The 27,529-nt window shown below is 39.5% G+C and overlaps 1 protein-coding gene across 2 annotated transcripts in view; it reads right to left on the bottom strand.

The window, feature by feature from the left end:
• Positions 1 to 16,590, bottom strand: part of MPPED2 (metallophosphoesterase domain containing 2) — a 180,018-nt gene extending 163,428 nt beyond the window's left edge. Inside the window, exons 1-2 of one of the 2 annotated variants that reach the window (XM_023230359.2) lie at positions 16,576 to 16,590; positions 9,863 to 10,111 (exon numbers count right to left, since the gene is read on the bottom strand). In XM_023230359.2, coding sequence (XP_023086127.1) covers positions 9,863 to 9,990 — 128 coding nt within the window. In that variant the 5' untranslated portion in view covers positions 9,991 to 10,111; positions 16,576 to 16,590. Of the gene's footprint in view, positions 1 to 9,862; positions 10,112 to 15,658; positions 15,797 to 16,575 lie in introns of those variants that run through there. The other variant, XM_023230360.2, reaches the window with a different exon arrangement.
• Positions 16,591 to 27,529: the final 10,939 nt, after the last annotated feature.

The raw sequence follows: 27,529 nt of genomic DNA, 5'->3' as shown, positions 1-27,529 counted from the left end.
TGAGTTTGCTTAGCTGGTGGGAGACTTAAATTTTTTCTTGATTTCAGTTTAAAGTCTTTGTTCAAAACATATTTTAAGCTAAGTGTACAAATATGTACAAGGTTTGAAACTTGGTCCTTGGCCCAAATTACCTAAAGCCAAATACCACAAGTAAGCCACTTTTCTTAGCCAATCAGTATAAATGCCAAAAAAGCCCACAGCAAGACAGGAAAGGATATTTTTCCAATCCAAGAATTATCAAATCTTTGAGCTGGAAGGTTTCAGAGACAGTCTGTACAAAGAAATGTGAGTTTCAGTAGAGTCCATGTTTTGATGTACAGTCCTGCAGTCTTTTAAGGAAGGCACTACCAACAGAGGAACTTCAGTAATGGTCTAATTCTCACTTGGAATTTTAAAGATCAATACTATCAAATGTGAAAAAGTTATCTGTTCCCTCTATTCCATGGTGATGTTAGCTTTCTTTATCTTTTTGGGTTTTTTTTTAAACTAATTTCAACAGCTCTGAGGCTTAATAAAAACTTGCACAAAAATGTAAATCAACTAGAGAAGCTTATATTCTTGATTTGTAGTAAAGAAGAAAAAAATAAAAAAATCTGCAAAAATGCATTTTCTTATTTGCATATATTTTGTCCCTTCCACAGGGGCAGAAATTGAATAAAACCAATCTTCAAAGCAAAACAGAACAAAAATATGCAGACCCAAATACTGCAAGAGCCAATAAATCCAACAGTTTCCTCTTTGCAGAGTTAGTGTTTCCACACAGACAAAGCCTCTAAGTGTACTTTTTACATTAAAAAACAAAAAAGAAAAAAAAAATAAGGCTAACATGATGGTCTGCAAAAGTGTGGCAGTTTTGTACATACTGATATTGAAATAATAGTCTAACCATGCTAGGATAGCTACTTAAACATCTAGTTTCCAGTGTGCTGTGAAAGTCTAAAAGGGAAAAAGACATGGGAAGGAAAGAGCTAAGGAAATACTGAAAAAGAAGAAAAACAAACTGATGAATAGATCTTCCAAGACTCAGTAAGCTTCTCCTTTTTGGAAACAGTTCAGAATTATCTAGAGTTTGCCATACAGGATGCAGTAGATTCAGCAGCATTAGCTTTGTTTCTACATCTTAAAAGCTCATCTTCATAAGCTTTAAAATCTCAGAATTAAAATCGAGTATGTCACAAATACAAACTACCTATTTCATTATGGCCTGTTTAGTTTGTCTTGCCACTTGAATAATTTTTACCAAAATATCCCCATGAAAGAAGTTTAAAGAACAAAAATTGTATTTAGAGCAAGAGTTAGATAGATTCAGTCTGTAAGGAGAGGTGATCTGAATGGCTGCCGGTTGCAGGATATGTCTATGAGTTGATTATGACTATGCTTTCTCTGTGAGTCGTTCTTTATCCCTACAAATGTAGGTAACTTTCCGAACCCAAAATCCAGGTATAACATAGAAGACAGGATTTGTTTTATTTCACCAAAATTCTTTACTCTTCCAGAAAGTCAAGTAGCCAACAACCAAATAAACAAAAAACACTGTCCAATCATGCAACATACAGTAGGGTTCTAGGAACAAATTCCTACGGACAAAAAACAAATCTAATTTTAGATTGCTTCTTTAATGCTCGAGTGCAAACAAAGAATTGTACAGAATAGGAAAAAAGTCAGCTCTAAAATGAATTCCAACTGTCACGGACCACAAGACGGGTGCCCTCAGGGAGTGTATAGGAAAAAGAATTTATTTTTAAAAATAAATGACAGAAGAAAATAAAAATACCCAGTGTTTATATATAAAGTGCAAACTAAAAGGACCATTCAGCATTTCTACAATGAATTTCAGATTGAGAACATTTTACGAATTATGGCCACCATGCTAATGTGCAGGACAGTGATGAATCTGTAATGAAAATAAGAAAGTGGCTTACCAAGAAAGGAGTGTATGTTTCGAATTTTTTTTAAATAGCAAATGCAGCCCAACTCTGTAACAAAATTAATTTCTACCTTGTTAGTAAGTGCCATTTTACAGAGTTCCAGACATTCATTCATTCATCCACTGATACGACTTTTCCTCTGTGTGAGTGTTAGGGGTCATTTCTCTTCTCTCACCACCATATCCCAATGATGTCTCTATTATATTCTTTCCCTACAGAATATCACTAATGGTGTGGGATTTGTGTTGGTAATTTTACATGGACAAATGTAAAGGTAAGGAATGGCAGAAACCTCAGACTGTTAAAATGGGAAGAGATGATGCTAAGGCTATCAAGTCTATTGGCTGGTAAGGAACCTGAAATTGAGAGAGGCCCTACTTGCTAAAGATCACAGAGCTGATTAGTGACCATGACAGGACTAGAATGCAGAGTTCCTGAAATGCTGTCAAGAAGTCTACTACTGTATACTCTTTTAGCTTCCCCAAATGGATTTGAAAATACAGTCATGAGCTGCATAATGACATTGTGGTCAATGACAGACCACATATATGAAGGTGGTACCATAAGATTATAATGGAGTTGAAAATTTTCTATCACCTAATGACACTAGCTGTTATAATGTCATTGTGGTGTAACTTATTACTCATGTGTTTATGGTGATGGTGGTGTAAACAAACCTGCCCTGCCAGTGGTACAAAGTATAGCACATACAATTATGTATAGTACATAATATTTGACAATGAAATAAATGACTCTGTCACTGGTTTGCTTATTTGCTGTACTATACTTTTAATTGTTATTTTAGAGTGTACTCCTTCTACTTATTTAAAAAAGAAAAAATAAGTTAACTCTGAAACTGCCTCAGGCAGATCCTTCAGGAGATATTCCAGAAGAAGGCATTGCCATCACAGGAGATAACAGCTCCATGCCTGTTACTGCTCCTGAAGACCTTCCAGTGGGACAAGATGTGCAGGTGGAAGGCAGTAATATGAATGATCCTGACCCTGTGTAGGCCTAGGCTCATGTGTGCTCATGTCTTAGTTTTATACACACACACACACACCACACACACTTTTTATTTCAATAGCTTTTGGGATACAAGTAGTTTTTGGTTACATGGATAAATTGTATAGTGATGAAATCTGAGATTTTAGTGCACCCCTCACTCGAGTACTGTACACTGTATCCAACATGTAGTTTTTAAATCCTTCATTCCCTTCCCACCATGTCTTTTCAACAAAAAGCTTAAAAAGCAAAAAAAAAAAAAAAAATTAGTAAAAAAACATCTTATAGAATAAGAATATAAAGAAAGAAAATATTTGTGTACAGCTGTACAATGTATTTGTGTTTTAATCTGGTGTATAAAAGAGTCAAAAAGTTTTAAAAAATTAAAAAGTGTATAAAGTAAAAAAGCCACAGTAAGCTAAGTTTCTTACTTTATTGTTGAAGAGACAAAAATATTGTTTATAAATTTATTGTAGAGTGTTTATAAAGCCTAAAATAGTGTTCAACAATGTCCTAGGCCTTCACATTTACTCACCACTGACTCACCCAGAGCAACTTCCAGTCCTATATGCCCCATTCATGTAAGTGCCCTATAAAGGTGGACCATTTTTAATCTTTTATACTCTACCTTTCTCATACCTTTTCTATGTTTAGATATATTTAGATACACAATAGTCATTATTGTGTTGCAATGGCCTACAGCATTCAGTACAGTAAGATGCTGTACAGGTTTGTAGACTAGGAGCAATAGGCTATACCATATAGCCTAGGTGTATGGTAGGTTATACCATCTAGGTTTGTGTAAATATACTCTATGATGTTTGCACAAAGATAGAACCGCCTAGAAGACGCATTTCTCAGAATGTATCCCTGTCATTAAGTGACACCATACTTCTTTAAAAATTTCCAATCAGTTATAAGACAATGAAGCAGGCAACAATATTCTCATCTTCCCACACTTGAGAAAGTTGAGTTATACTGAACCAATGAACAGCCTTTGGCCTATTCCTTGACTGCAATATAAAATAGAAGAAACTGCTACCCAAGAAAGTGAGGACAAAATAAAACAGAAGATTTGCATCAGATCAAGACTTTGGGCAAAGCATAAGGACTTGGAGACAAATTACATTTTTTATCAATCTTCAAAAAAGGTTTTTATCATAAAAGTGTTACATACTTGTTATAAGAACAATTCAAATTATACAAAAGTACAAGAAATAAAAAGTAAAAGGTCCTTATCCAACACTCCTTCCTGCAAATTCAGTTCCAAATGTATTCCCTAAATAATCACCAGTAATGTTATTTATCCTTCCACACACTTTTATATAGTTATGTAGCCAAATGACACCGTTTCTATAACACTCTTCTGTAACGCTGTTTTTGTACGCAAGCATATCTAATACAGAACTAAAACAAACATTTACTTCCTACCACATTCTTGAACTGAATAAGAATGAAATCTCAGATCAGACAAAATCTTATAATACTTTGGCATGAAATAATCACCCAGATACCCTAAAAGCTACAGATTTTTTTTTTAAATAGCAATGGCCAAGCAACACTGACAGATACTACACAATACAATAATAAAACAATTTGGACTTGTCAGGTTTCATATAGCCAAGTAGTTTTTTTTTTTTTTTTTTTTTTGAGACGGAGTCTCGCTCTGTTCCCCAGGCTGGAGTGCAGTGGCCGGATCTCAGCTCACTGCAAGCTCCGCCTCCCAGGTTTACGCCATTCTCCTGCCTCAGCCTCCCGAGTAGCTGGGACTACAGGCGCCCACCACCTCGCCCGGCTAGTTTTTTGTATTTTTTAGTAGAGACGGGGTTTCACAGTGTTAGCCAGGATGGTCTCGATCTCCTGACCTCGTGATCCGCCCGTCTCGGCCTCCCAAAGTGCTGGGATTACAGGCTTGAGCCACCGCGCCCGGCCAGCCAAGTAGTTTAGAAAGGAAAATGTTGACAACTTAACTCATGCTCATCAGCTGGTAGACAATACCATAAATATTATCATAGAATCTATTTATCAAGTGATATCTTTTGGGCACTGTATGTCATTATGTATCATTTCATTTAATGCTCACAACCATATTAAAGGATCATTAAACCTATTTTACAGATGAGAAGGCAGGTTCAGCAATTTTTCCATCGTCACCCAGCCACGGCAGTAACTGGCAGGATCAGCATTTGTATACAGATCGCTGATTTCAGACCACATTCTCAGCTACCATATATATGTTGTCCTCATTCCCCAGCCCAAACTGTGCCTTTTGCACTCAATTCTGGTTAATTACAGTTAGCGCTTGATGTTTCTGTTTTAACCACAGATAGAGGTGGGAAGTCTAAGAAACTGACTAGGGTACATAGAACCTACCTCCAGCTTATGTGGAGGAAGGCCACTGTGATTCCACAGAGAGCAACCAGTCAGCACTCAGCTCACAAGATTCCACCTCCCCTTGGGACTGCCACTCCCGTGGAGTAACTGGAGGTGGATGAGACACTCCTAGGCTGTTTATAATCTTGACAGGCACTAAACCAGGACACTTGCCAACCTTTACAAACCAAAATCCCACCCAGAAAAGTTTCCATGACTCTTTGCTGATCATGGCTCCATGAGGAAGAAAGGACAAGATTTAGCAATGACTTTTATTTACTCATTTATATACACTCCACTGCTTTTCAAAATGAACTGGCAGTTTAAAATTAAAAACCCAGAATCAATGAAACAATTATTAATGATAACAGCTAACATTTACTGAGCATAGTCTATGTATGTATAAGCATTAACATGTAATACTGTTTCATTCTTGTATCCTCCACAGCCTTTTGAGATAGGCATTACTTTTATGGTCCAGATCTTACAGATAGAAAAATAAAACATAAGGAAGTTACAGTATTTCTCCACAGTTGGTTACACAGCTAGTCAGTGGTGCAAGCAAATTTTAAACCCGATAATCTGTTTCCACAGGTGATGCTGACCACTATGCTACCCTGCCTCCATAGAACAAGGTTAAAAGAACAAGCACAGAGTAACATTCGAGGGGTGTTAACAACAGAAGGTGCAAACAAGTAAAGTGGCTAAAACTGAAAACTTGATTTGAGCTCCCTAGTTGTCAATCCTTAAAGGAAAAGATGAAGAATTAACTTCAGTAGGGTATCCTATTGTCCTGGTTTTCACCGGGCTGAGGCGTTCCAATAACACAGGGATTTCAGTGCTAAAACTGAGATGGCTGAATCCCCTACTAATAAAGTTTTGTAACATTTGATTAGGCCTCAGATCGTGAAACACATACAAAATCTTTATGGTGTTTTCAGACCTACACTGGCTCCTTCAGCACCTCCTCTCACCATCATTAAAAATACTAAACAATTTTTCTTAACATTCTGCTTGGGAAAGACGAAGGGGTTGTGGAAAAATGAAGCCCTGTTAATTGCTGGGTTTCAATCATGACATCTATTAGTATGTTCAAGAGTCTGGGTAAGCGAGGCACACAAATTCTAGGTTAAATTTTGCTCTGCCAGCTCCAGCTGTGCTTTAATTTTCTTTCCCAAGGTCATACAGGATTGCTTTCTTAAAAAAAAAAAAAAAGACTTCCCTACATAACAAGCAGAGATTCAAGCCAGTCATTCTTAGAGAACTTGGTGGTAATCTTGTCAGAACTCAGAGATGAAAACTAAACCAATACTTCTTAAAGCTGTTTGAAACATCAGCTCTGAAATCAGCGATGAGCTTCATGAAAATGGGGACTGGGTCTTATTTATTTTTGTTTCCTTAACAGCATCGCCTTGCAAATAAACATTGTCTTAACTGCAATCTTAATCTTAGCAAGTCAGAGCTAAAAAGATCCTTAACCATCATTTAGTGCAAATGTTTACATATGAGTAAACTGAGACTTGGAAAAGAAAATTCATTAGTCACAAAGCTGAGCTGAGACTAATTGAATTAAATGGGAAGTGAGCTCTTCCTATTTAAGGTGAAAAAACCTCAACTACCACCACAAGGCTGTAGGAAAGAAAATAAGACATCATTAAAGGGATAGGATTTTTAACTATAATCCAGGTGATCTGTCAGGGGTCTTCAGAAATCTCAAGTGTACATGAAAAAAGGAAGCAAATAATTTAACAATCCATGCAAAATAGATGAGCAACTATGCAAATGGAAAAGACAAAATATCTTTACCTTGGGGAGAGGAGCAAAGTTCTGCCATGACATGTTGAAATTTTCAGAAAACCTGAAGACATTTTAGACTAAATATTTTATAGATATTTTCTAGCCAACTAAAGTTTCTAATTAGATTAAGGCCAATTGTTTTTCTTAATATAACAGAAATATGACATGATTGCATACAACCAAGATCCCTGACCACCTACGACAGGCCAGTCACTGTGCGAGGCCATCATGCCTACAAAACAATGGCATGTTCTCAAGCAAGAAAGAGTGAAGCCAAGGAAAAGGTAAGCCAGCCTCCAGACAATACGCACCATCATAAAAACATTCAAAATGTCGAGAACTGACAGAAAAATTCCAATGAAAATCTCCAAGCATCAATCCAATCACTCTATCCAATGCATAATCAAATCAACGGATCAATCGACCAGTGTTTTTGAGCATCTGTCACCTGCTCAGAACAAGCCTTTCTTTAAGAAATAAAAAATTCAGAGAATAAGACACAGACAGGCAGATAGATACAGATAGGCAGATGGTCCGGTAGGTAGACAGATAGATAGATAAAGAAAAATAATGGAGGTGGTATAAAGTGTTGCCAAGTAACTTGGGCAGGCATGATCATTTTGGATTGGAATGGCTTAAGTGGAGGAACCTAACCTGGCTTTGAGGCATCTGATGAGCACAGTGTAACTGTGTTACAGCTGTGATAAGCAGTGATGGCAGTGGCATTAAGATGGAAGGGACTAAGGTGTGTCCAGATGACAGGGAGCCAAACTGTGTGGTTGAAGCAGAGGGTTCAAATGGGAAACCCTCATTGGCGATAAAAGTGAAAAGGCACACTGGAACTAGCCTGTGGAAGAATCCTCTATTCCAAGATCGGGAATCTGGTGAAAGCACTACACAGCTGTCTAAGTTGCCGCATTTTCAAGCGATTTTTTTCAAAAGAGGTATAATTTGATCCTTCAAATTTGTTATGGCTAGATATAAGCAGATCAACTTTAAAGTTATGTGATTTTTAAAATATTTATGTGCATTCACAGGTTGCAAGTGGAATCTTAAGGCCAAGAACAAGTGAGCAGATGTCTGCAGACTTGAAAACTAAGCTGGCGTTCCCCAGCAGTCATTTTCCAAGGAATCTGGGCAAAACACACTTTCTTTTGCCTGAATGGAAACAGCATCTACAAAGTTCCTTGTAGTTCTTTAATATAAAAATATAACACCAGCAAAACAGAGCTGAAGCTATTCTAAAGGATGGCTTACACAAATATTGTAGCATATTTGAAGAAAAAGAAAGAACTAGAAACAGCAGAATAAAAAGAATATTTGAATTGAACATATATTTATTATTCGGAAAAGCCATTTTAACAAGGAAAAACTTTATTCATCTTAAACATTTTTCCTTAAAATCATGTTAGCGATCCTTCATAATCATTAATATATACTCATTTAAAGAAAGTTTAAAGTTCTTACAAATAGTTCAGCAGTAACCACTTACAATGATTGTCTTTTCCTTTTTTTTTTCTTTATTTTTGTCACTCAAGCATGTTGCTTTAGAACGGCTGCTTTGCAGAAATCTCATCATAGGTAATTGAGTCGCTCTCCAGAATATACTTGCAAAGCAACATCCTAGCATTTACACTAATATCCAGGCAGTCAGGGGAAAGACCCTTTTGTTTGGTTAGCGTTTCTAGATTCCAGGGGGGCAGGTGTGTGTTTGGGGTGTCCTACTATTTTTTTAAATGCTCACATAAAACAATGACTAAAAAAGGAGCTTGTGACTTGGACATGTCCCAAGTTCAATTCTTACAGGAGTGGTAAAAACAGTCAACAGAGTCCTAACCTCCTTTCCATCTTGACTATACAATAGTTTTCAAAGAGGTTTAGTCCTACTATGAAAGACTCATGTTAGACATTGGAAGGGTCTCATAGAGAATGAGCACCAGGCCTTGAATAAACAAGAGAGATGGTGACCTTTTGCTCCCTTCTGCTGAAAGCCCAGCACATCTTGTAGCAGAGGACCAGAAAAAAGTTGATGTGCAACCAGGTGCTGCGAAATCCTTGCCTCTGGGTTTCTGCCACACTTTGCTCCTTAAACAGTTTAAGCCTCAACATGACTTAAATAGTATTAGGGAGTGAGAGAAAAGTACAATTCCTGGAACCAACTGTTCCACTGTCCCTTATTCCTTTGTTCCCCATATTGTTTGAGTTCTACAGCATGCAGCACACGTTTCACTAGCAACAGGCAAGACAATGGATCTAGCAGTAGCTGGACAATTAGTCCCAATTAGGCCTATTTCCCAGCTGAATGTAAAGGGGTAGTGGGGTGAGGTGTGGGGGAAAAAAAAAAAAAAACTACAGAAATTTTAAAGAAGTATTTCAGAATTGAGGCAAGCAATACAATGTAAAGCAAATTTAACTAGGGGTCAGGAGTCTCAGGCAGATTCTCTGTGTGGCATTGCAAACGCTTTAACCTCTCTGTTATTTTCTGTTCTTATCTATAAATATGGGCAACCAACCACCAGCCCTCAGAGGCTCTGAAAATCTAATGTCAAATTGTGGTTGAAAGTGCTCCGAAAATTCGAAATGTTACACAGATGTATGGGATTCCTCCTGAGCTGTATTTGAAACCACAGATACCTATCCGATTTGTAAATCATTTACCTTTTAGTCTCCCTAGCAGAAGTTAAGAGTGAATGCTTTTCTTTTTTTTTTTCTTTATTTTCCTGATTGCTAATTTTGTTAAGTTCATGAGTGATACTTACATATGTACATGTGGAGGCTGGAATCTGCTCTGGTTGATGTTGTAGTGCGTGAATGCCTGGGTGGGGTTTGAGCTGTACTCATCCACCGTTATGGTAACTTTGCCTTGAGAAGGAATCCCATGTGCCATCCTTCCTCCCTATAGGCATGAGCAATTCACAACTTTACAGAGCAAAAGATGGAAGCAGGCATGGTGCGTTTCAGCCAACCTCTGAATCCAAGGATCTACTCATCAATACCGCTGTGCATTTCTGAAAGACAAAAGAAATATGTATATAAAATGAGAACAAAGAGAAAAAGGGTGTTCTAAGAGACATAAATTTAACATCTAGAGGTGAAACTAGTTCAGGGAAAATCTGAATATGTGTTGTTGGCTCGTGGATACAACTGTTCCCATCTCTCTTCCCTTCATGCACTTCAAAGCAGATAGTACACTCTATACATCATTGCTGGGTGCTAGCAAATCATCTCAATGGAGTTCAAACTAAGATTTCCTCTTTAATTATAATTATGGCACTTAACGTGAATTACGGAAGGGGCATATCCACAGTTGCCATGGCATCTAGCTATACATGGTTTGTGCTCGAAGTGAAGAATCTTCCAAACCTTCCCTGCTAATTGGAACGTTTGGTCTTTACAAAGTTGGTGCCATATAATCATTTGAAAGCTCCATGTTTAAAACAGCTATATAACTCAATGACAGATAAGAATTTAAAATGTTGTGCTTATAACAAATACATGTGTATAACTATAACATGCTCATAATACCCACACAATACACATATTTTTTCTTTCACAAGCAGCTCCCAAAATACATAGGTAGGCAATGCTTGGCATTTCTCTCTGGCCCAGAGCCTTATGGGAAGGCAAATCCTTCTTGTTAAATGTAATGTCATTTCTTTCAACACTCCAGTCACTCAGGGGAAAGCCAAACACCTCCAGGTCTGGACCACCACTTTGAATGCATTCATTACCTCCCTTCTTCAAGCCCCGATGGAGCGGTAAAGAAGGGCAGCCATTACATCTGCCACCTCATTCTTGGTGCAACATAATTCTCAGTAGTTGGTTTCATTTTTTAAAAATTTCCATTAGTTCTGATTTTTTCATAAATGTCAATATATTATTTGCTGCACTGGGTTGAGAAATGAAGATGTCTATTTTTATGGTGGGTGTGCAAAGGCGGAGGGAAGCAAATTCTCATGTCCAAGTTGTTGCAATTGATCACTGCGGTAGAGAAGAATCCGTAGTACGCTCCTTGGGTAACCCTTAGGTAACCCATGCTCTTACTTTAAGTGCTCTACATCAGAATAGGTTTGCCGTGTGCACCATTAAGCGCTGAGAATCTTATCTGCTATTTCAAATAAAAATATTTAGAATAATAAGATTAGATTTAAAATTGGCATGAAACACCTTAAATATCGAGCAAAAGGCAGATGGCCTGCCATAGGCCATTTATTTTATTATTTTACAACCCGGGGCTTGTGTAGTCCTCCATATGCTAGCTGGGCTAAGAAATTCCAGAGTGTTCTACTCAAATCATTGCCTTCTTCATATTAGCAAAGCAAGCTAAATAACACCCACCCTGCCTGCCTTCCTAATGTCAAGTGCACTGCCAAGAGATGAATCCCCATGCTCTGGCATTTTAAACAAAGTGTCACTTTGGGTTCTCTTTCTTTTTCCTGACTTCATGGGAGGTATAAGTCTTTTAAGTGCCAGATGACAGACAACCAGGCCAGTAGGATTAACTAAATTAAAATCTTTCCCTGCTCCTCTGATGTAAGATATCTATAAGAACTGCTTACAAATCATAATGTAGCAGTTTTCATACCAAGTTTGCAGCTGTTTCCTTAATTTCCCCCACAATTATATTTTACTGTTATTTTGCATAACAGTAAAACACAACACCTGCTTCAAATTGCAGTCCTGTTCTAAGTACTGTAATTCTCTTTTGAGACACAAAGTACCGAGACACTACTGAAGCGCAAAACTGCATAATTGCGTGGCGCTGAAAAGTAAATACAAATGAAAACATCTTCCTGTTATAGAAATGACTGTCATTAAAAAGAATGTTAGCCATCAAAGCACAGAGGGGGAAAAATACACATTTTCAGACTGTGAGAACTTAGTGTTTGCATAAATTAGAGAGTGGTGTAAAAATTACTTGACAATTCTTATGTTCCTTCTTCCATCAATGTCTATTGTGTGAAATACTGAACATTAAGAAGCAAAGGAAATCAAATTCATGTCTAGACCACTGTGACCTCTGACTAACAATCTCTGCACCCAATACTAGAAAGATTTTAAATGTTTCTGGAGTAAACACACTAAACCAAGCAAATGTGGCCTAGAAATAAAATATACATAACTAATATTTAAACATCTAAGCAATGACTTGTAGCAGTTAGCACGATACCCACCCAAGTTCTACTATTTGAAGCTAAGAAGAGACAGAACTTAGCAGCTGATCAATTTGCACTTCTACATTGTCCGCTTGATCCTAAAGTCATCCTTCTCTATCAGTGAACATCTATGCCTCTTTGCACCTTTGCCCCAGGAAGACAAATAGAACATCTTTTCATCAGCAAGCACAGGCCCCTGTAACTCTGAAAGGCTAAATGGGTGGCTGGCACCTCATTTGAATTCATCTTTGCCATGTTCCCTTTCAAATGTTTTATCGAAACAGTGCACCTGCAGCGTCTATCTTCTTTAATCTGGAGTCCTTTGAAGAAAATGTCAGACTGAGGCAGAGAGCTTCAAAACTTTCACAGCACCTTTACAGACAAGTCAAGAAAAGGCTTATTTTTAAAAATGCTATGTTCACCCCCACCCGTATCTCAAAATGAACATAACCTAAGAATTTTAAACACAAACACCTGGAAAAGACTTTTTTTTTTTTTTTTTGGTAACTCTCAGAGACAAGAAACAATGGACAAAACCACTTCCTATAACCTGAGAAATGTGGAGAGAATTTGAAACAAGACAGAATGATACACTGCTTACAACTATCAAGAAGATGTGCATTTAGGCAGTAAAACCTTCCAAATGATCAGATTTTGGTGCATCTCGCCCTCTTCACACTTACTTTAACTTTTCACACACAATATTTAAAGACAGCACTAATCTTGTCATAAATTTTCATTTTGTACTTCAACACACTTGCTCCACAAAACAAAGGAACCCAGGACGAAATATCAAGAAGCCAACAGAAAAATCTAAAAGGGACTGACACTGCCAAACATTCATGCTGGTGCTAGTTTGATTTTTCTCTTTAAAAAGAAAATCATGTGAGTATATTTTGCATTTCCTAGACAGCAATCGCTTCTGTCCTTTAAGCTGTACAACTAGCAATATTCTTTTCCAGGAATCTAGTTGGAAAACCTTTTAAAGTCGCCTAGCAATAAAGGGATTAAAAGCTGAGGAATTAAATAACTGTCTCCACCTCCTAGACACCAGAAGTCCAATTTACCAAAACTTTCAAAGCAACAACTCATGACCTCTCTACCCCTGCACTGCCCAGCACAGCCTATGAGAAAAGAGCCCGCGGTTTTCTCGTTTCAACAAGAATGCTCATTTTAATCACTTGCCCCGAGATCTCCCGACCGAGCCTGGCGGGACTTTGGAACTTGCCTGCTCCAAATTCGCCAAATTTCGCTCTCTCCTCCCTCTGCCGCGCCGATCCAGCGCGTTCTTAACTCACGCCCCTACTCTTTTATGCCCACTTCCAGTTACTCATCCCTGTATCTGGGAGCGATGCCCACATGCCTTCCCGGCGGGCTTCTCCGCCAGGGTTTTTTTGGGGGATGCTGACATAAAGTTCCACGTGCTTCTTGTCCACCGAGCGCCCTCCCTCCCACCGCACTTACACCTGAACTTGTCTCCAGCACTGCGGACACCCGAGTGACACATTCTTTCGGAGAGGGAGGGCAAGACTTTTCTCCGGAGCCTCTGGCAACTCGTGGAGTCTATATAAGGTGGGGCGGTGGGGGGCGCGGAATTCTCTACTTTGGATTGGTTTGTTTGTTTTAAATCTAGGGTGGTGGGCAGTTGCGCGGAGCGGGGTGGGGGGGCTTTATCAACTAACACACACACACACACACACACACACACACACACACACACACACACACACACACTCGCCCTGCCCTTCTAGGCTCACGGCTGGCTCTTCCCGGCTACAACTTCCCCTTCCTTCCTGGAGCACCAGCGCCTTACTCGCTCAGTCCCCCGTTGCCACCTCCGTTGCCTACGCGGCCGCCGCTCCTGCTGGCACTGCTGGCGCTAGCGCTCGCGGCCCCGGGCTCCGCTGGACGCCTATCTTTTTTCTCTCCCTCTTCCCTAGCTCTGGGTTGATTGATGACCACCGGCGGCCAATGGCTCTGACACCACGCCATTCTCGGTCGGGCATCACAGCCCCACGTCCCCGACGTCAGCCTCCCGGGCGCGTTGGCATCCCCGAACCCACAGCGCGGAGCCCGAGCCCGGGGCCGCCGCCTCCTCCCTGCTCTGCGCCTGGGCGCTGCCAGGTTCCTTCCCCGGAACAGCTGAGAAAGGAAGGGAGGGAGCCAGCGAGCGTTGAAAGGGGGTGTGGAGGCCACGGGATCTCCCCCTCTTTTGAAATCTTTTTTCACTTAAACTTTTGCTTGTTTTCCTCCCCCACCCCCGACCTGTTTGTGTTTGTTTACAGCATCTCAAATCAATTATACATTTTTCACGACTCGCATTTGCACTTAATTTGGGGTGTGTGTGTGAGGGGGGGTGGTGAGGTACTATTATAAATCAACTCCACTGGGGCATCCTTAATTTATTTTCTTGCTGACGGATTCCAACCCGCTCCTGAGCCTCTAGAAAAATGCCCCCTTCACCTCCTAGGCCGCAAAACCCCGCAATTCAAAGGCTTTACAAAGATAACCTTGTTACACGTAAATAGCAAGGAAAGTCCTTCCTCTGTAGAGAAGAAATCCGGCGGCAACGGTTACTTTTCCTGGCTACTCGTCCCCCGTCGCCTAGTCCCGACCCCAGCTCGGGTCGCCGGGTCGCTCCGCAGGCTGCGAGCGCGGAGACCCAGGCAGCAGCGGAGAGTGAGGTTGGGGCGCGCGGACTGGGTGAGAAAGAGCCCCGAGCGAGAGCGGCGCGCGCGGGCGGCCCCGGGGGCGGCCGCGGGGTGCAGCCCGAGCACAAAGCTGCGCGGCGCCTTCCCTAGTCACTGCACCTGGCCTCGGGCCTCCGCGGGAGACCAGGGATCGGGCCAACACAATGCACCCGGGCCTAGGCCGGGGCGGCTCGAACACATCACCCCGGGACTTTCTAGTAAACAGCTCGCTGAGCCCTCGTCCCCACCCCCATCTCCGCCGCCCGGCTTTCGCCGCAGCTTCTCGCCGATACCCCCTCCTTTCCTCCTAAGAAATCCCGGCGGAGGAGGGGGCGAAGAGGTGGGGACCACCAGAGGTCGGGGGGCTGATGGCTGGAGGGGGTGGGGTAGAAGAGAAGAGGCGCAGGATGGGGAGTGGGAGGGAAGACAGCTCCTAAAAAAGAATTTGCTTTCGCTCAGGGGTTGAAAAGCAGCCCTCCCCGGGCGCCGAATTGCCCGGGAGGCGCCCGCTCGTGCGGATGTCAGGGGCACCGGGGCAGCCCGGGTCCGCAGCCTCCGATCCCCTCGCACGCGCCTCTGACAAGGCACCTCTCACCCGGGCTCCGCTTTGTGTGTGCATTTTTTTCCCTTCCTCTGGCGCTCGGCACCCGGCTCCCGGCCGCCTCCTCCCCCTCCCCCGCCCTCCGCCTCCCTTCCCGGGGCGGATTACCTTTCCCGGGCTGCGCTCCGGGTCCCGGGGATGCCTTCAGCGCCCGGCGAGCAGGCAATCCATAGCTGAGCGGCCCGAGCTGGCTGGAGGAGCGCTGGGGGCGCGCGGGGGCGGCGAGGGGCGCGGGCGGGCCAGAACCTTCGACCCCGGAGGTCCCGCCGCAGGCTGGGGCTGGGGGCCAGAGGGCGCGGCGCTAGAGGGAGGCGGGGGGAGAAAGGACCCGAGCAGCCTCGATCTGGGGAGAGAGCGAGCGAGGGGGCGAGGAGAGGGAGCGAGGGCGCGGCGAGCCGGAGGGAGCGCGAGCGGTGCAGTGACAGGGACTGCCACTGGGGTCAAAGGAGCACAGCTCCAGGAAGCAGGGCGGCCGAGGCGCCGCTCCGTGCGCGCTCCCCGGCGGGACCCCGCGCCCCTGCACGCCTCTCCTGCAGTCCCTGCCCACTCGGACCCCCACCGGTGCCCCGAAGCCCCAGGGTTTCGAGAGGAGGAGGGAGCCGAGGGCGAGGCCCGGCAGCCTGCTGGTGCTCCCGGGTCAAGCAGGCGGCAGGAAGCTGAGCTGCAAGTTCATCATCATGAGTGTGATCTGCGTAAAAAATGATAGGGGAAGGAAGGCAGGCTACGGTGCCCCAGGAAAATAAGGGATCTTTCTCCCAAATGGTGTTCTTCTGCAAAGAGAACACCCAGCTCCCCCCACCCACCGACCTGCCAGGCTCTGTCAGGAGTCCTGGCACCATTCCAGGACGCAGGGCTCACCGTGGGGGTAAGGGGAGCGGCTGGGACACTTCGCTCAGACCTAGGAAGGCGACCTTAGGTTCCCTCCCATCTGCTGATCTGAGGCTTTCCTGGGGGAGAGCTGTGCTCCTTTTCCCCCAAGCCTTTCAACACGCCAGACACACACACACACACACTCACACACTCACCTCTTTCTCTCTGCAATGTTGCTGAGAAAGAAAAGGCCAACCCAGCTGATCATTTTTTTCACCTCCATGAATTAAGGCAGGTTCAGGACAGGAAGGTGAGGAGAGGCAAAGACTCTAATTGTTTCCATTTTCGTCTTTTGGATCAAATTTTCCCCAAAATATAAGCACGTCAAAAGCATTTTAAAAATCAAAGTTAGTCCAGTTTTGTCTGCTACTTTGGAAAATGGAAGAAAAGGTTTTCAGAATTGTATACAAACACCACAAGGAAAGGAAATGCCGCTGAAATGCTGGAAGACAGAAAACAAGGGAGAGAAGGCTTTTAGAAAACTTGGTTGGCAGGATTGTCTGTGAAAGATGAGGTGGCCCTGTGATGTTATGCCATTGTCATTGCTGAAAGATTGGGACAGCAACCAGATCTAATTCCTTTCTAGGAGTCAGACTGAAAGAGCTGTGCATTCTCCGAAGGGAAATCCAATGTATATGTGTGAGAGAGAGAAGTGTACAAAGTATACTATGTGACAATCGACTAGACATCCTGGCTGAAATTATATCCCCTAAAAATAAAAAGGAGCCATTGCAACCTGGTCTGTGGCCTCTGTGCTGAGACTAATTGGTTTCCAGGGTCTGGGGAGGAAGGGAGAGAGGCTTGTAGGAGCCCCTATAAAAAAAAGATCAAACGGAATTCACTTGAAAATATTTCCTTTACAATGGGCTTTCCTGGCACTTGAATTTTAAGTAACCCATCTCTTATGCCTAGGCTGAAATGAAAAGGGAAACGGTCTTACTAATGTATTTATTTTATTTTACAGCATGCCCAGAGTGTCAGTACTTGTCAAATGTGCCAGGGTGGAAAGGACAGTGTCTTTCCTTGCCCAGCACAAATCAGAACAAGTGACATTGACATTAAAGGATGCCAAAGATGGGGGCGTAGGGGCACCTTTAAATTTTGTTTTCTTTTGTTTTCTAGTCCATCAGCAAACACTGACTAGAATCACGTTTTTGAAGAAATGCTTGGTTTTGTTTCCCTTACTCTGTGACTGAGTAGTACATTCCTCATATCTTAACAGTTTGAATTTTTAGACTGATTTGGGCTGATTTAATCAGTTCAAAAAAGAAAAAAAAAAAAATCATCCCCAGCCAAATAATTTCTGCGGTTTCCTTCTTAAAAAAAAAAAAAATTGCAGTCAAACAAAGCAGACAAACTAGTTTGAACATGATTCTGAATCTAAGTATGTGCAACCAGACAGTAAATAATAATGCTTTCTACTTTAGTGGTACATTTTACAGGATACTTAATGCCATAAAAAATCAAGTGGGTCATCCTTTACAAAGTTGATGAAAATTTGTATACCATTTTACCGAGTGGGGAAAACTGAGGTAAAAAGACTTAAAATTGTAGTTTGTAGTGCTGGAAGAAGTCAACTTGCTGATAGATCAATTATCCAATAATGACCAAGGTATATTTGAATTATGAAATTTTATTTTCATTAGGCTACTAACAAGCGGGATATATGAAATTGAGTTTAAATAATAAACCAGGAACAAAAAGACACTCACTTTTCAAATAATTATCTTTACGTGGATTTGAACATACCACATTTTGTTAAATCATATTGTCCACAAATACAGCTACCTACACTAAAAGCTTAATTTAAAATTTGAAATGTTACCTCATTATATCAAATTTTAAATCCTATAAGCTGCAGCTTTTTTTTTCCTAAAATAAGTGAGTCTATAAGTTCCATTTTGTTGTTGTTGTTAAATTCAGCTTTTACTGTGTATAATGGAAAAGAAAAGAAGGACAAAAATCAAATACTAAGTTTATGATTGGCTTCAAGGAAATATTACAATTTTTTTCTTTTAATAGAACTCAAAGCTGGACCCTTTCCCCAGTGATTTCATTGAAGGAACTGGTGAATATGCTTCCTGATAGCCCACTGCAATACCTTTTAAATTATCTTTTCTGAATGCATTTAGGAAAGAAAATGAGAAAGAGGAGCGTGGGAGAACTTTGGGTGGAAGCTTGGAAAGAAAATGATGCTTCCCTTGAAAACTCAATACTTTATTTGGAGTTGGCTTTCATCTTCCCTATGAGAACAGGTTTTCCTGTACTTCAGAGATGTGTATGGCTTAAAACTTGGTTCAATACTGTGGTTCTTCTTCTAAAAAACAATCCATTGAAATTACTGCATTTTGTTGGATAATTTCTTTGAAATGATATATACCAGTCTAACTGTAGGAACAAACAGCAACTATTTTATTTCGTTTTTTCTTTAAGTTGTAAGCATTTCTATCAGTTTACAGCAAAGGCTAAGATGTGTATTATCAGAAATCAGAGCCTCTTAATAGAATTACCACTATGATGTAGTTAGAAAATAAAACTGAACCAACAAACTATTTTTTTCTGAATTCTTGCAGTTCTTACGATTTTTTGACGTGTTTCATTCAAATGTTTTTATTATGACCCCTCCAAGTTGAATAACAATGTCCTATATTTCTTTGGGTTCTTTATGTTGGGAATAGTTGTTAAATGACTGTATTTGTCAATAAATGAGAAAGTAAAGAAGAGAACACATCAGCGAATGAGGCAAATACACAATGAAGAAAAATCCACACCAGATCTGCAGGAGAGGAAGTGATGTCATGAGGCAATGTTGTAGGATAAGAGCTAAGGAGTTCCCAAGGAGTTAAAATAGCACATTTTAAAGGTCTTGCTAATGTCTTTAGAAATATGAAATAATCCTAAGACTGTTTTAAAAATTAATTTTCTCATAGACAAGATTGTTATGTATCATGGCCATTTGAAGGCAACCCTCTTCTTAAATGCAGCAGGATGCCACAATAAAAAGAATTCTGAGTAAAACTTGTTCCTTAAAATGTACAGAAATGTATCAAGCCATTCTCAAAAGAAACTTATATGATTAATCTAATTCCTCAATTGATCCTTTTTGAAGTCCATGATTTTTTTTTTTTTTTAAGTGTGGTACTTTGTATTTAAAATTTTCTTTGGTTAACCTGTAAAAATATTTGTGGGTTAAAAAAAATAGAATCAGAAAACACTAGAACTGATAAAATTTCATTTCATAAAATAAATGTTATGCTCATTATCATCTTAGAAAGGCTAAATTTAATTCAGCTTTGCCTGCAGCTTAAGTAGCAAGCATTGGGGAAGAATCTTAAAATTTAGCAAAACACTCACGAATAATGAACATACTTACTAGCCAATATCTAGCATGTATCAAGAAATCAGATGGAAGTTATTTATGCAATAATTAATTTTAAAAGTCTGAACATGATACTGAGCCTGGATTCGTGTGTTCTTAGCATTAGTAACCATTCTAACAGACATCCATGATCTCTGTGTTGATCTAATAGGAATAGACTACGGCACAAAATATAATTTAAAGAGTTTACTTGAGCCAAAGTGTGAGGACAACTGCCTGGAAGATTCACACCCAGGTAACATTGGATATGAGCTTCCTTTGGCCTTTGTTGCAAGCAAATTTTTAAAGCCAAATATGGGGGACAGGGAGTAGGCTCACACAAAGTTCTCTGTAAAGAATTCTCATTGGCTTATAGAAAAGCGTTGATTGGTGGTTGGCTAGATATTGTTAAGTTATAGGGTGTGAGTTATAGTTTCTGTTGCAGCGTTATTAGTTTATTTATAGCTAGTAGGGACAATAACAAGCTGTTTCAAGAGATGAATACATATCTCAAAAGGTGGGGGTTAGGATGGACTTGTTGTCTCATTTTAATGACTTTGTAGGCCTGATAATTTAAAAGGATTCACATTCCTCAGATAAAAGTTCTTTTCTCATTTTAAATCAATTAATGCTTGCTGAGTCTTCCCCCATGTCATGGTCCCAATTTTGGGAAAGTGGTAGAATTTAGTTGTACTTGGGATAGGCTTGTCATGGTGGAAAAGAGCTTTCTCATTGAAGTAAACTCAAAATAATCTCTCTTGAAAGATGAGCAGTATAGAAATCCCATAAAAACCTGGTAAAGAAAAGGTTTGTGAGCATTTCCAAGTTTAATAATTCAATTTGGCAATCTAGCATAAGATATCTGTATTTCAAGAAAGCGATATATAATGTAACGTTCTTTCTCAGCAAAAATAAATGAATGAGTGGATACAATTTTTTTACAACTGAGTTTGAGAGATCAGCAGAATGTAAAACCTTTTTCTCACTGTATTATTAATGTAATGGCTTGATTACAGTATTCAACAAATATTTTTAAGCTTTGCTCTGTGTGGGGCATAGTTCTTAAACCATACTGATAGTCTAATGATGTAAAAAAAGCAGAGTTCTTTCCACATTATGAAGTATATAATCTCAGAGGGATGGGGAGACAGTGACTTAAAGCATCACATAAATGAATGCAAATTATGGCTGTGTAAAGGAGAGGCCCCTCGTGCAAAGAAAACAAAACAGGGAACCCTTTTCTCCTCTGGGGTTGAGCGAAGACCTCCCTAGTGGAGGAAAGGAATATAAATAGGTCACAGGAAAAAGAGAAGCCAGTGTGGCTAGGTACTGAGACTGAAGATTTGCATGGTGCAAGAAGTGTCTGGGATTCATCTGGATGTGTGGGTAGAGGCCAGAACTACAAGGCCATGCTAAAGATATTTGAAGGTCACAGTAAGGCCCTGTTTTAAACCTTTGATTTTATCCTGAGGGCAACGGGAAGCTGTTTTAAAAATTTAACTGGAAAGGTAACATGATTAGATTAGTGTTTGGAAAAGATCACTCACCCCATTTTGTAAAACGAATTTTAGGGAACTAGACTGAACACAGGGAAGCCGTTTGGGAGCTATTGCTGTCACTGGGTTGGAGTTGATGGTAGCCTTAGCCAGGACAGTTTAGGAGTAGAAAATGAGACCTAGAGAGAAATGAATATAAGAGATTTGAATACATTTTACATAAGAGAAACAAAGATTACTGGAATCTGGAACTACTGGCTAACAGCACTGTGGTACCCAGCCAGAGAGGTTGAGAGCCATACTCACCTAATGACTTTCTTAAGCATCTAATTCCACACACACTCCAGTCTCCCTATGTCTCTAAGCCATCTTCATCCTATCCTTTACACACCTCTTGGGATTCTGTGTTTCACGAAGAATTATAGCATTAAATACAACACTGGCATAAAATGTCACTAATCTAACTTTGTTCAAACTGACAGATCCTAAAACTCACTTTATCCTCCTTTCAATGCCCCACACCTATTTTTGGCCCACAGACAAACTTGTTCTTATTTCACATGAGATGTACTTGCAAGAGGCAAATGTATTTGTGTTTTTCCTTAAAGTTTTTGAATGCTACATCAATTCCATATCTGCCCTCATCAGAACCAGTTTAATATAATTTAATTATTTAATATTCCATGCACTATTCTAAGAGATCCTTAACAAGTGGTCACTTTTTTATTGAGATCTTCAAAGAAACAGATACACTTTCGAGGGAACACAAGAAACCAACTACAAATGAGAATATTATTCTCTTGGTTCAGGTATTGTTGCATGTGGACCCCATCAGCCTTGAAAAGCCCATGGTAAGCATGATACTCCAGTGGCTGTTTCCTTATGGATACAAGCTAAGTTACTATGACCCTGCTCAGCAACTCAGACGGCCAAGGAAAGATGTAATAGTAATATGTTCAGAAATGTTAAGACTAATAGATGACAACTATATTTTCTATTATTCCTTTCTTGACATTTCTGCATTTTGAAAGTTCTATCAATTTCTTCTTCTTTTCTCATTATTCCCCATAGTGACCAACTGTAAACAAAGTAAAATCTCCACACAAGAGAACAGTTCAATAGCCAAGATCTGAGGCACACGTTTTACTAGATGCATAAAATAAAAGGAAGGTTTACTGGAGGGCAGTTTAAAAAAAAAAAAAAATCACAGTGCTGCGTCCAAATCCCTATTTCATGCTTTAGTACAAATGGAACTTTAAAAAGATTTTTTTTTCTTTTCAAAAGCACTCTATTGATTGTTTTATGGAAAAACTGGAAAATACAGACAAGCAAAATATAAAAAATAAAAATTAACCATAATTCTATCATTCAGAAATATCCACTTTTACCATTTTGTAATATAGTTTTTCAGTCAAATGTATTTCACAAAAATGGAACAAGAGTGGAATGTCAAGAGCAGAGAAGGGTTTGAATCCCATCTCTACCTCGTAGTACCTGTGTGAACTTCGATAAGTTACTTAAGCCCTCTATGTCTTGGTCTCCTCATTTGTAAAAGAGAAATACTAAAATTATCTACTTCATGGAGTTGTTACGAGAATTAAGTTAATATTTTTAAAGTACTTAGAATAATGCCTGATACATATCAATTATTATACAGTGTTATAACCCACTTAAAAATTTTAATACACATTGTAAATACAGAAGTAATTAAGAAGTAAAAGTTGCCCCTCTTTCTTCATCATATCCCATCACCTAGATAGCCTGTTCTTTCAACTGAATAAAACACTGAATATCTTTCCTTGTTGTTACACCTTGTTTAATGATTCCTGATGAATCCATCTTTTTATGAATCTAACTTTCATTTAAAAAGTGCTACGCATGTTATAAGTTCAGAATAACCCAACGGTCCATATTGTATTTCAGGATATTGCACACATATAATAATCATAGGGATTACTTCAAGAGATTCAGTAATTCTACAGCATATTAAGAAAACTCTTCTGATATTCATATTTTGGAGCTTGATTGAGTTGAGGAAAGACTAAAAGCTTTTCATTTAGTTTCCTGTGAGTTTAGCACTGATTGTATTAGTTCCCTTTCTTTAAGGCATGAACAGTGTTCTAAAAAACAAATTGAAGATAATATGCTTTGCCAGCTATAGACAGTTTTTATTTATGCTGTTTAAAGTCATAAGCAAAACAAGTTGGAAGTTCGTTGAAAAATGGTGACTGATATTTAAACTTTATCAACAATTATTGATATAAAACTTACTTGCATGCTTCAGAATTATCTGGAGTTTACTATGGACCCTAATCTGTGGCATTTGTCTGACAACGGGAGCTTCAAGACGTGACAGAAAGAACACAGGAAAGTTGTAGAATTTAAGAGAGTAGGGATTTTAGAATTCTTTTGAACTTGGCAGTTCTTTGGCAAATTGTATGGCTGCTGCTTTTCCATTAGCTGGGATATGAACTGTATGGAAGTATGTACAGCCACTGTTCATCTTATCATAACATTTGCACATCAAAACTAAATAGTTTGCCATAATCCTGACACTTCACCATAGACCCAGGCTAATCCAGTTAAACAAATATGGTGTGTTTGGTTGTTAAGGGGTTGGCCTGGTAGGTTATAAACTTTTCATTTTAGAGAAGGCTATAGTAAGAGAAAAATGTATTCTACAGCAGCTATTATCTGGTATCTGAATTCACTTGTTGGCAGACTGGTCCTTGCATGTCTTTGAGGCATATGGAAATTGATGATGAAAGTGTCTAGTGTAACTAGAAATATAATTTGATGAAAACTGAAGCAGTGAACTGTGAGAAACTGTTAAACCAGTGTCATCAAACAGTGCTTCAAAAATAATGAAACCGGAATACTAGTCCTTTACGAGTAATATTGGGTAAATGAGAAAAGCACATGGCGTGCACAAAAAGTTTAAATATATGAGGTAATGCTTTTTAATTACTATTATTATAAAGACCACTCAAAAATTCTACACCCAGACTCTTTTCCATTTATCTCTAAGGAGACAATGACATCACGTCTTCTCTAAATTATTCAGACTCAGGGGATGGAATTGGCCCATTCAATAGGGAATGCCATGTTTGGTATTGGCACAGTACTTAAAGCTTCTCTCCACGTTATCCCCAAACTGAAAAGCACATTTGATGGGAGCCAAATGAGTTAAAAAATTTTTCCTCTAGACTTTAAGCACTCAGAAACACATGAGAACAAAAATAGAACTGCACCATAAGGTATAATCATAAAACGTCATAGAAGGAAAAACTTAAGAAGTAAAAAACACTCCAGTCATCTGAAGCCTAGCAGTTCGTGAAGTCATTAAAAGTCATTCCATACAGGCTGAGTTTGAGGAAAAGTCAGAGGTTGCTTTGTTCTTGACTCTGAGTGAAATCAAAACCTACCCAGACTCTATACAAAGGCAACGGCGGCCTGCCTTTCTCTTGCTGGGTATATGCTACTAAACACACGTAAATGACTAGTGTTCAGAAAAGTCTGTGATTCTGTTCATATTAATCCATGTCGCAGGCTGGCAAAATGCCCAAGCACAATCAAAGAAGGGGGTAGAAGCCTGCCTTTTCAAACAGGCTAGAAAATTTGTACCAAAAGATCACAGGGCAACAGAGACAGCTGGAAAAATTGGAGCTGGGGCTCTGATTTTTGTGCCAGTGTTACACCTAATGCAAAGGGAATGCAGATGATAGATTGAGAGTTATGTATGTTGTTTAGGTCACCAGCCCTGTGCTTACACAGAGGCTAAAATGTAACATTTTTTTAAAAGTAATATCATGGTAAACATAACATTTAAAGCAACCTTACTGTAGCTAAGAATTAACACATCAGAATCCAGCAGCAAGTTGCTAATAAAACAAGATAAACACATGCAAAGAATAAAGAGTGAAAGGATAGCTCTAAAATTAGTCAATATAAAGATGTTTCACTAATGTCCTTTAATAATCATTTCTATGGAAAAGTAGTCCCTGCAAGTGTTTTAACATACATAGAATTTTCTGCAAGATAGCTTAAGGTGCTTAGGCCACAAGGGGTTTTCAAATCAAAGGTTTTGGGACATTTGTGATTCTAAAAAGAACACTGATGATTTTTCTTGCCTTTTAGTAGTGATTTTATTCATAATGTATAATAAAACACAAGGTATTGGGTGTAATTCTCTGTATTATTTCTCTGTTTGAATGGACCTTTTCATTCAAGGTGTTATTTAATATAATTTTGTTCAGATGAAGTGTGTCACCCACAACTGAAATACTGTATATAAAATGGAGATAATTGAAAGTTTTATTGAGATGCTGTTGAAAGTCTCTGGGGTCCATGCTGATTCAGGCTGTGTTTGCAGGCTTCAACACTCTGTGGCCTTTGACAGGCATGAAGAAAAGCAAGACCAAAACAGTTCTCACAACACAGCCGGTGGTCACAAAGAACAGCCCATGGAGATGTCTGTCACTGAAAAGAGTGGTCTCTGGAAAAGAACCAAAAGTAAAAGAGGTGGAAATGGAGTTAGAAAAAGAGAGATTGAAAGTAGATGAAATATAATATTTGAACACTTAAAGGTAAAAATAAAATCCTGAAAAACACCAGTGACTAGAATCACAGGCATATATTTTCTTTTTCTCTTTTACCTCCAACAATGTTATCAATAAAAAGAGCTTGGAAGTACAGGTGGTCAATCAAACAATTAGGTTTAAAAAATCTTCTAGAACATTCTGGCATCTGAGGAAAATTGACTTGTAAGTCCCAGAAGGAGGAATGGAATGTTCCTAGAAACAATAAACTTAGTCCCTCACTCCATTATTTATTTTATTTATTTATTTATTTTCATCTTTAATAAAGCAATATCACATTCTACATATTATTCCATTTGTTATTTTTTCTAAATTGTATTATTGATATGCATGTGCTTTTATGTCAAAATTATTTTCTTTTTAGGAGAAAAGAATCTTTTGAGGATCTTTAGGAGGATCTTTTGATGACTGACTGATAATATTTTTTGAAATATACATTTATTTGAAAATACACACATGTCCTGAAGCTTTCTTTTTTTAAAGATTAAAGGACTATAAACACACACAAACATATATGTACACACAAATAAACACTTTTTTTAAAGATTAAAGGACCATAAACACACACAAACATATATGTACACACCATGCACCCCAATATGTAAATTATTCAAACTAGCCTGGTTAAGATAAAATCGTAAGATAGTATATAGCTGGGCTTCTATTCTACCATTCTCTCACCACTTTTTTTTCTGGTTTTCCAAATAAACAGCAGGCCCTAAGGGCTCTTTGAAGTCACTAGAGTGTTTAGTTTAGCAATCACTGGTTCATGTAGCTTATCTTTTCCTGGTATTTCTATGTGACTTAATAGTTCCAGCATGGCCCAGGGAATGAAAACTTCTGGGTCTGTTTCTGGAAGCAATGCACTCCCCATTGCCATCTGTGATAAACCAAATAACCTTTCTCTGCCTCAGCTCTTTTCTTATAATCATACCTATTTTGCAGCAATGGAGTGAAACTTGACAAAGCAGTTGCAGTCGTTCACCATGAAGCAAAGTCTTCTTCCTAGTCATGCACGTATGTCTAGTAATTAATTAATGAATGAATAAGTACCAACCTCTCAATGGTGATGTTAATTAAATATCCAACATTAAAGTGGCATTTAATTGTCAAGGGTTTAATAAAACAGATCCTTATTCTATTAGATTGGGATTCTTTAGTTATAAGTAGTAGAATCTGACCCTGGCTAAGATCAGCAACAGAAAGTTTACTGAAAATTACCATGATTACATCAATCAGAAGATCTGATGTGGTGGGTGAAATTTTCCAAAGATGATTGTACTAGTATATATCCTGTCCCACATGTTCTTCTTACAGTGTGATATTGTCTGTACTCCATTGAGAGGTGGGTGGGTTTATGTTCTTTGCCCTTGAACTTGAATGGACTTCTACAGTACTTCAATCAAAAGAGTGGTGCAGAAATGACATGATACAACATCAGAGGCTGGGCCATTAAAAAAAATGATAGAGTTTCTGTGTTGATCTCTCTTGGGGCATGGATCTTCGGATCCCTGAGCTGCAATTTAAGAAGTCCAGTCACCCTCTAGCAATCATGCTGTATAAGCCATTTAAAATTATGAGAGTTGCTCATAGGGTCCCATCTGTTCTGGTCTTCAGCCGTTCGAGTCTTCCCTGACCAGGTGTCAGACAGTTGAGC

This window comes from Piliocolobus tephrosceles, chromosome 13, assembly GCF_002776525.5.
Source record: "Piliocolobus tephrosceles isolate RC106 chromosome 13, ASM277652v3, whole genome shotgun sequence".
Taxonomy (NCBI): Eukaryota; Metazoa; Chordata; class Mammalia; order Primates; family Cercopithecidae; genus Piliocolobus; species Piliocolobus tephrosceles.
Note: the sequence above shows the minus strand (reverse complement) of the source record. Positions and strands in the feature narration are given on the sequence as shown.